The sequence below is a fragment of the Pinus tabuliformis genome, chromosome 3_2 (genome assembly GCF_031772625.1).
Source record: "Pinus tabuliformis cultivar Carrire ecotype Pingquan chromosome 3_2, CPIR1, whole genome shotgun sequence".
In the NCBI taxonomy this organism is placed as follows: Eukaryota; Viridiplantae; Streptophyta; class Pinopsida; order Pinales; family Pinaceae; genus Pinus; species Pinus tabuliformis.
In genome coordinates, this window is record NC_142302.1 from 560398692 (window position 1) to 560407334 (window position 8643).

General features: G+C 37.0%; 1 protein-coding gene across 4 annotated transcripts in view; it reads right to left on the reverse strand.

The window, feature by feature from the left end:
* The window catches only part of LOC149181750 (HSP20-like chaperones superfamily protein), a 169270-nt gene extending 164327 nt beyond the window's left edge, over positions 1 to 4943 (reverse strand). For 2 of the 4 annotated variants that reach the window (XR_016257034.1, XR_016257033.1), the window contains exon 1: positions 4623 to 4939. Coding sequence is in view for 2 of the 4 variants with exons in the window: in XM_089416692.1 (XP_089272818.1) it covers positions 4623 to 4627 (5 nt within the window). In the remaining 2 variants the exon portion in view is untranslated. Of the gene's footprint in view, positions 1 to 4622 lie in introns of all 4 variants that reach the window. The other 2 variants (XM_089416692.1, XM_089416691.1) reach the window with 2 other exon arrangements.
* Between the last annotated feature and the right edge of the window lie 3700 nt (positions 4944 to 8643).

Genomic DNA, 8643 nt, shown 5'->3' on the forward strand with positions numbered 1-8643 from the left:
CCCCTTGCAACCCCGGGGAGCCTCATTAACCACCCTAAGCATGTCCTACCAATATGAAGACTATGCTACATTGAAGGGTATTCCACATGCAAATATTGCTCTTGCAACCCTGTTGTCCACCTCATTCTTCCCTCCAATTTCAAATACTGTGGACAAAGGTCCACTATTTAGTCTCTTGCAAGCTATTTCATTGATTAAGGGAACACTATTTCCATTTTGGAGATTGCTTCCTCCTTGGTTAAATCTGCAACATCTTGTTTCAGTTGGAAACCATCCACATCATCCAGGGTGATATTTTGGCAATCTCTAACCCGATTGTCTGCCTCAGTTCTCCCTCCGATTTTAAATATTTTGGAAAAGGGTTCACTATTTAGTCTCTTGCATGCTTCTTCAACAATTGAAGGAGTAAATTTCGCATTTTTAGATTGGTTGTTCGTCACCCCTCCTTTCTGCCTTGGCTAAATCTGCAGCATCTTGCTGCACTTGGAATCCATCCACGTCCTTTAGGGTGATGTTTTGGCAATGTTCAACCTCCAAGCCAAAGGAGATGAGCCTTAACCCTCATGTATAAGCCTGTAAAATTTGTTTCTACACTTGCTGCAATTCGACAAACAGGCTCACGCTAGTTCTTCTGCTTCTTCCTAATCTTTGTCACATACTTCCAGAGGCAAGATTCAACGTGATATTTTTTTCTTGATTGCAGAGATTGCCAATGTTTCCTCTCCCTCCACGACAAATTCTATACCCAGATTGAACTGATGAACATGTAAGAAAGCAAAACTTGTGGCAGTTATTGGTGTATTGTTGCTAGCGTTGTATTGTTGGCAGCTGTTGTTGGTGAAATTCTCTATTAAAACCAGCTAGGCCCTACATTAAAAGAAACCTTCACTATATTAGATAGCCTCTTGGTAGTTTGAATAGGGACTGTATCAATGTTATCAAGGCCAAACCAATCAACCCCAAAAACCAAACACAAACCCAGCTAACCAAAGATACATAAAACGTTCAATTTTTTATAATATATATCCAGGCAAATCCAAACCATTAGACACAAAAAGTGCATTTTTTTCTCATTTACATAGCATGTTAGGATATATATAACAAAATAGCATCTAGTGCAATCCATATCTCAACCAAAATGCATAAACATGAAGGCTCTAAATGGCCTCTACAATCCAGAAATAACCATACTAATAACTCTGCAATCTAATCATAGAACAAAATCATCTAAATCTTCATCCTCTATATGGGTTTACTTGTGATCGTAACTCAATGCCCTTGAAATTGCAATCTTTTAAAACTTAGACTCAGCCTCGGAATCAGCTGAGGTTCAACTCGAACGCAGCTTATAATCAAACCAATTGAATTTTATGACTTGGTTTTACTACAAAAATCATAAAATATCAAAACTCTAATGAAAATATTTTAGAGATTCCAGACCATTACAGACAAAATATGCAAAGTTTGCTCATGTATATACCATGTAAGGGTGATTCTATCAAAACAGCATCAACTGCAATGCATATCTAGAACAAAATATGTAATGCAGACAAGGCTGTTGATGGATGGATTGATGGAAAGAACCATACTATAATAAATTTCCCTGTCTTCTCCCTATTTCAGCATCTATCTCTTTCTACCTACCTTTTATTCTTCAAATTTCTCAGCAAACTTTTTACATTTCCAATCTAATGTGTCCAATGTCCTTTGTGCCACAAAGGGCAACTTGGCCTCTTATACCAGCCAAGTGTTGTTTCAACCTATAAACTCCTCCCTCTTTCCTGCAAATATTTGCAATATATCTGATCATGAGCTCAATTTAGATGTCCCGAGTTGGGATATAAGATTCCTTAAGGAGGTTATTACCATAGCGAGATCAAAATGTATAGGAACTCAAGTGCCACATGGCCTTACTATATATGGATATAAATGTTTAAGCAGCATTGCTTCATTCCACTCTACCCCATCTACCACCACACCTCCAGTGTCTTCACACAAGAGATGACCATGCAACTTTTGGTTACAGCTTGGTGCTTTCATTAACTCTGCTGCATAAAGTGGTTGCAAAGAGCAGGTTGCTGTCTCACCTCAGTACCAAATCTAATTGTTGGCATACACCACCCTTTGTCTTCAAGCTTTTGTATGTACATATTGGACTTCTTTAGTAGCAAACTTTCAAGGCAAAGCTTTTCATAAAGGGGAAGATGGTATGTACCATCCCGATAATATGTTTCTTTCCTTTTACTCTCACATATTCTTCGATAAATGTTAAATGAGTGAGAAATGTATCAATCCCCTCACATCTCCTAGATAGGAACCATCTCTCTAATTGGTAACCTTCCTCATAGGAACACTCTCTCTCTTATCAATAGCGTTCCTCCTAGGAACACTATCTCCATTTTTAGTAACATTTCTCGTAGGAACTTGCTTACTTTCTTCTAAATAGATCCACTCTCTTATTAGCACTTTCCATTCTTCTATTAGTAATTCTCTTCTCTTTCTAGTACCTCCATCCATATAAACATCATTGTATGTAATTGGAGGCATGTCGCATGCTCACCCTCAAAGTGGTTAGAGAATGCTCTCTCCTGAATAGGGCTTGTCTTCTCATACAATTGTCATTCTTATGCTCCATTATTATGTGTGCAATTGTTTTTTATAATTGGTTTGGGCATTTCTGGTTTGAGATCATACGCAGTGCATGCAGATTCAGCAAAAGGATCTGGCCCGAATAGATATTTAACCACCCAAAAGAGATAAGTTATAACAAAGGTGATAGCACGCCTCAAATTAGTGCGCCTCCTACATTTTAAGGTGATACGGTTCCATGGTCTATCACTCCAAAAAGTGGTGATTGCTTATGACTGGTGTTCCTTTTTCCTATGAAATAAAAAAACCCACACATTTTTTATAATATTGATGTTTACTACTTAGCCATTGGAATACTGATATGTAGAATCAGCAAGCTACATGTGTAGGAATATGGGCAGTTAGAAGGCAAGAAGAACAAATACGAGTAGAAGTAAGCTAACAGAGAGAGTCAAGGACTTCCAAAACTATAGAGCTCCTCCCTGCAGTGCTGACAAATAACCCACATTTCCCCTTGTCATTCCCCACACAAGGGAAGATATAAAAAATGATGATGTTACTGACAGGTGAGAACTCCATTTGCTACACCTTAGCTCATCTTAGCTGCTAGATGATGATGACCATCAGAACCCTTCCTATTTTGGATTTAAGATATAGATCTATAACTTTTTTTGTTTGATAATTTCTTCCAAGGATAACCAGTAATTGGTTCTGGAGCTTTGCCTGCATTTTCTCACACTTTTTCCTTGCACATCTAATTTTTATTAGTTAGTAAAATCATGATTACGAGAAGAAACTTTAAAATGAGAGTCCAAAGAGGACGTAGCTTTGACAATCAACTTCAAGCATTCTCGAGCAAATTTCGTTTAACAAGACAACATGTTGGCCATCCCATTAACCATTTGAATAAATGAGCTCACAAATAAAATATCCACGATTGAATTCTTGAAACGCGTGAAGAGAATGTTGATTGCTCAAATATGTGCTATTTTCCGAAAGGCAAGATGAGCTCAAGCAATTTAAATGTCCCATCAACAGCAGGGACCTAAATAGTGGATCCATAGCAAGAATGAAGCTGATAATCATCCTCCTGGTCCAGCAGGAGTCCATTCACCTGGTCCTGGCCTAGCAACCCACCTGCTATGTCTCCATGCTGTAAAGATGCCAGCTAGACCAATCCAATTTCAAACATGAAAGGGTTAGGTCATGCAATGAAACTTAAACTCTAATCAACAAGAAGGTACTTTCAAAGGCAACTGCCAGACCCACTTGTCAATCTATGTATAACAATGAAGGGATTGCCCCAAGCCTCGTCAGAACTTTGTTGATGACTTCCTATCAAAAAGCTGCTTGTGATAATTCTACAAAGCCATAATTGCTTCATTTTCCCAATTCCTGTGCACTGGCGTTTTATGTAGAGTTATCCCACTAGCATACAGAGTCCTAGCAATCATTTATGTGTTCTTTCCTAAACACCACTACTTTAGTAATGTAATACAGTCTTCCATTGATATGTTTGAACATTGGACTACACCTTGCCTCTTACAATATCACTGATGTGAGAACACTTTTAAATAAGATTGACAAATGTGAAGTAGACAACTATTTAGATACACATTGCATTCATCAATAGATTCTGTTAATCAATTGGGTATCGCCCTTCCACAAAAACCCCGAGAATTCCAGGAAAATTCAAGCATTCAATGCGTACTCTCCATGATTTTGGTAGAAAAGATTTGATTCAGTTATGTGCTGTCTATTCCATAAGCAAGCCCATTGTTAATACAAACGAGGGCCACAGCCACCATGATTTTATATTCCACTAACTGCATCTGCACATTATTCGTATTTAGCTTAACATAACAGTATGTGAAAACCCATCTGCAATCCAATAACCCATATAATCGAAAATAACATATGCATATCAGGGGCTCAGGGGCTTGAAAATGCTAAGATGGTATATTTCACAAACAAGTGCGTGCCAAAATAAACAAAACCAAGTTCAACTTAAAAGGAAAAGTAGAGTTATACACCTCATTTTTGGTCCTGGATTGCACTTTTAACGCACCCAGATGGGTTTTGGCCCTCTTCCTCCTTTGTATTTCACAGATTTTTACATCAACTCCCCACCCAAGCTTACCTCCTTTTTAACTTGAAATTAAAGTTAAATGGCAGTGCCAGAGCTGAAAGGTAACAAATATAGTAATTTTGAAAATGGGAGGGGAATGGGCATCACCAAAATGATACCACGTTAAGAAACCATGATTCCATTCTTTTGGCAAATTTTCGAATGTTGAGGTTGCACAGATGGAATTTATGAGATGACAGTAGTGGAATTGTAATCATACGATTTGCAATGGGACAAAGTATCCTTACAATAACTAAATTAAAATTAACTATTGTTCTATGCGTTGTAATAAGGACAAATGTCTTTAAAGTCGTTCTTATTGGCCTTTCCACTCGTCAAGTTGAAGGGGTTAATCTAGGACTGTTATTTGAAATTTCCAATATTTTTCATTATTTGATATCTTATATAGAAATTATTGACATCGTTAATAAAGTGAGTTATTATTTTTCATTGGTTAAGTACAAGTTAAATGTAAGAATTTATAGAATTTAGAAAAGAGTAAAAGTTTATTTAAATAATACGAAGTGATCAATTTTAATTTTGTTAATTAGAATTATTTTTCTATTATCACTTTTAAGAAGAAAATGACCATTGTGCAGATAAGAACTAATTCTCAAAACACATTGGGACAAAAGACTATGTCACCTTTGCAATACTAGAAAGATTGAAGATGAAAAATGTTTTCTCTTGGATTGATTGTTTGACTCTTATCTTACATATGTTTTCATTTCCAAAACTTTTGCCACGCTACCAACCTTCTTGACTTGTTAAGTCAGCAAAACTATCGTGATTTGGGGATGCTTCTCTCCCTTCTTTTTTATCATAGAAATAAAGAGTCTCAAAGTAATATTTTACTTTCTTAAGGTCTAATAGACCATATTGGTCTTAGTGGACATTAATCATCATCATCATCATCATTTATAAATAGCAATTAAAAATAAATATTTTTTTTATTATTTAAAAGATACAACCTATAAAAAAAATTAAAAATTATTATATTTATAATAATGTTAATAAGTTAGCCCAAACGTTTATAAAGTAGATAGTGACAAGGTGTTATGTAAAAGTCACCAGTCCGAAATTCCATGGACAAAAATCCAACCATTCTAAGGGTTCGTGTGGCCCAGGTTGGGTGTCATTCGTAGGTGATTTTGATGGCTTAAATGTCCCTAGTTACTCAAGCCATAGGTTAGGCATGTCAGTGATCTCGGGATTCACATAACCTAGCAAACAAAAAAAAATAACAAGTTAAATTACTATAATATAAATAATATTTTTTACACTTTATAAATTTAAAATTAAATAATACAATTTAATGTTTATAAAATTATAACAAAATATTGGAGAAGTGGGAGTTGGAAGGGTTCTTCTCGGCCCCAATGAAAAATAGAGTCCAAATTTGCTTGGGGATTAGGAATCACATCCAACAACCAAGCGCAATTCTTAGTGTTATGGTAGGGGATTAAACTATCTATTATGAGGAACATTTGGTGCCTAATGGTCTACGGCGACTCGATGTCAATTGTTCAACAAATTCATAAATATAAGGAAAAGTCAGATCAAGTATGCCCCCACTTATGCAAAGAATTGGGATGCAAACAATATGGAAAATTAAGGAGTTAACTTAAAACAATGGGAATATTGGCATAATAGCTTTAATATTGGCTACAAATGTATCCCATGATTAAATCATTAAAAACAAAAATTCAAATAGTGATCATTGTTGTGAAAATCTCATTTCAAGGAATAAAGATCCCCAAGGACCTTCTGACAACCCACATAATGAAAAAATAAAGATATCAATTCAATCTTGCACCATACTGTAACAACGTCGGGTTAAAAATTTATGTAATAAAGGTTAGTAAAGGCAAAATAAGACCAAGGTCATGGGACACGTATTCCAAGTTGAATGTTGGGCACAACAGTATAGTGGGCATCACTTTTGGTTTATTAATGGCTAAGGAAATTAGCAAAGACATTGGCAAAGACAAAGAGGCATTAATTGGCATTTATTTATGAAAATAAAGAAAATTTTGAGAAAAGGAAGGTGAAGAAACACAAATTTGCATGAGGGAAATTATAAGGAAAATGAGACATCAATAATAAAAAGGCATCAAATAATCAGTTCACATCTTTTGTTGGTTTAACTTTTTGTCAGTTTGGTTTTGGAATTAGTTTCAAATAGAGAAGAGCACCAAGAGGAGAAAGCAAGAAAAGGAAGGAAAAAAGACAAGCAAGGAAGGCAAGAAGAAGGTTGGATCAGCAGCTTTAGCAGGAGGATTTTGCAGGTAACAAGTTGCATGTGTGATTTCCTAGTTCAGGTGTGAATGCATGGTACATGCATTTGTTCATTTGGTTCATTTGTTGTCATTGGCATGGGTTTTGTCGAGTTGGACAGTGGTTTTAGCCTTGCCTTACCATTTCTTAGATAGTCATGGTGTGATGGGATTTAGTTTTGGTTGAGCTTTGGATTGTCGAAAGGTTTTGGATCTAGGTGAGGTGGTCTCAAGCAAATTCCCAAGGGTTGGGGGTGGAGATGTTTTTCTCCAGGAAGCCCTCGGTAGGTGGGTGGAGATAGGAAAATTCCTCAAGGGATGGTGAAGGAATCCTGGGGCATCCAAGCTTGTTTTGGTATTGTGATCTCTTGATCGATTTTGGCAAGATCGCGGTAGTTTGAGGGTGGAGGTGGTTTAACCTCTAGATTACCTTGGTTGTTTATGTCTTGGTTTATCCCATGAGATCCAACACTCATGCTTGGAATATGGCACGAGGATGATTGGTTGAAAGAAAGATTTGGTTCAGCTCAATCTATGGTCGGGTGGTACATGGAAGTCCCTAACATGGTTGGCTTTTGCATATGTTAATAAGAGTTATTTCTCTATTGTGAATCATGAGTACTTGTACTTGTTATTATGTTGCCTTGATGGTTGTTTTATCGTGGTTAATATTTTGGTTATATGCTAGTTATAAGCATGATTTATGAGGTGTACCATTTATGGCTCTTGTCATGAATTGTTTAGTTAACGATTGGTTGATGAATGTATGGACTAATAAGTGTTCTTGCAGCTATGTGGGAGGGAATAGAACCTTCTTGGTTATTCTCAGAAGAATCGCATACTAATAGGATCAAATATGCATTCATGACCTGTAGCTTACATGTTTTCCATGTGTTTGACGAAATGTATGTTATGGACTAGGCATGTTCTGGGTCATTTCTTGTTCAAGTTTTGTATGAAAAGCTTTGTCAATCATTTTGAGAAGTTACAGGCAGTTCTGGGCAATGGTTTGGAGGCTGGCCTGGAAAGGTGGCTCGGATCTCAGGACCGCACCCTCTAAACTGGGGGTTTTTAGCTATAACCGCACTGAGGTAGTGTTGTGCATGTGGTTAGAGGCCTATAACCGCACCCAGGCCTTGTCATGCATGTGGTTGTGGGCTTAGGACAGTGAAAAAGAGCCCCATTTTAGGGTTTGGTCACCTAGGGTGGTCCCTTGGCCCTTGAGTGTCCTGCAACCTTGAGGGATGTTGTCAGTTGTCAATTGCCAGTCCCACTTCCATAACTAGAGCTTGGAGGTCAGGTCATGTCTTAGTAACTCTTCATCTCATGTTCACCCTGGTAGGCTAGTGAAATTGGTTAAGTGTGGGAGGGGGTGGTTATAGGGTGGTATCAAAGCTTCCATGTTCAAACATTTGGACTTGATGGGATAAATGCATGTTGTTATGCATGAATTGTAATGGTTATGGTTGTCATGCATGAGGTCATTGTATGCAGTTAGTGTTATCATGCATGACATCGATATGTTGATATGAATATGTATATATATATATGTATTGTGCTAGTATGGATTGATTTGTGCAGATGAGATAGCCTCCCCTAAACTTCACTAAGGTATGTTTGATTATGTTTATATTTGGTTATCTGACATGG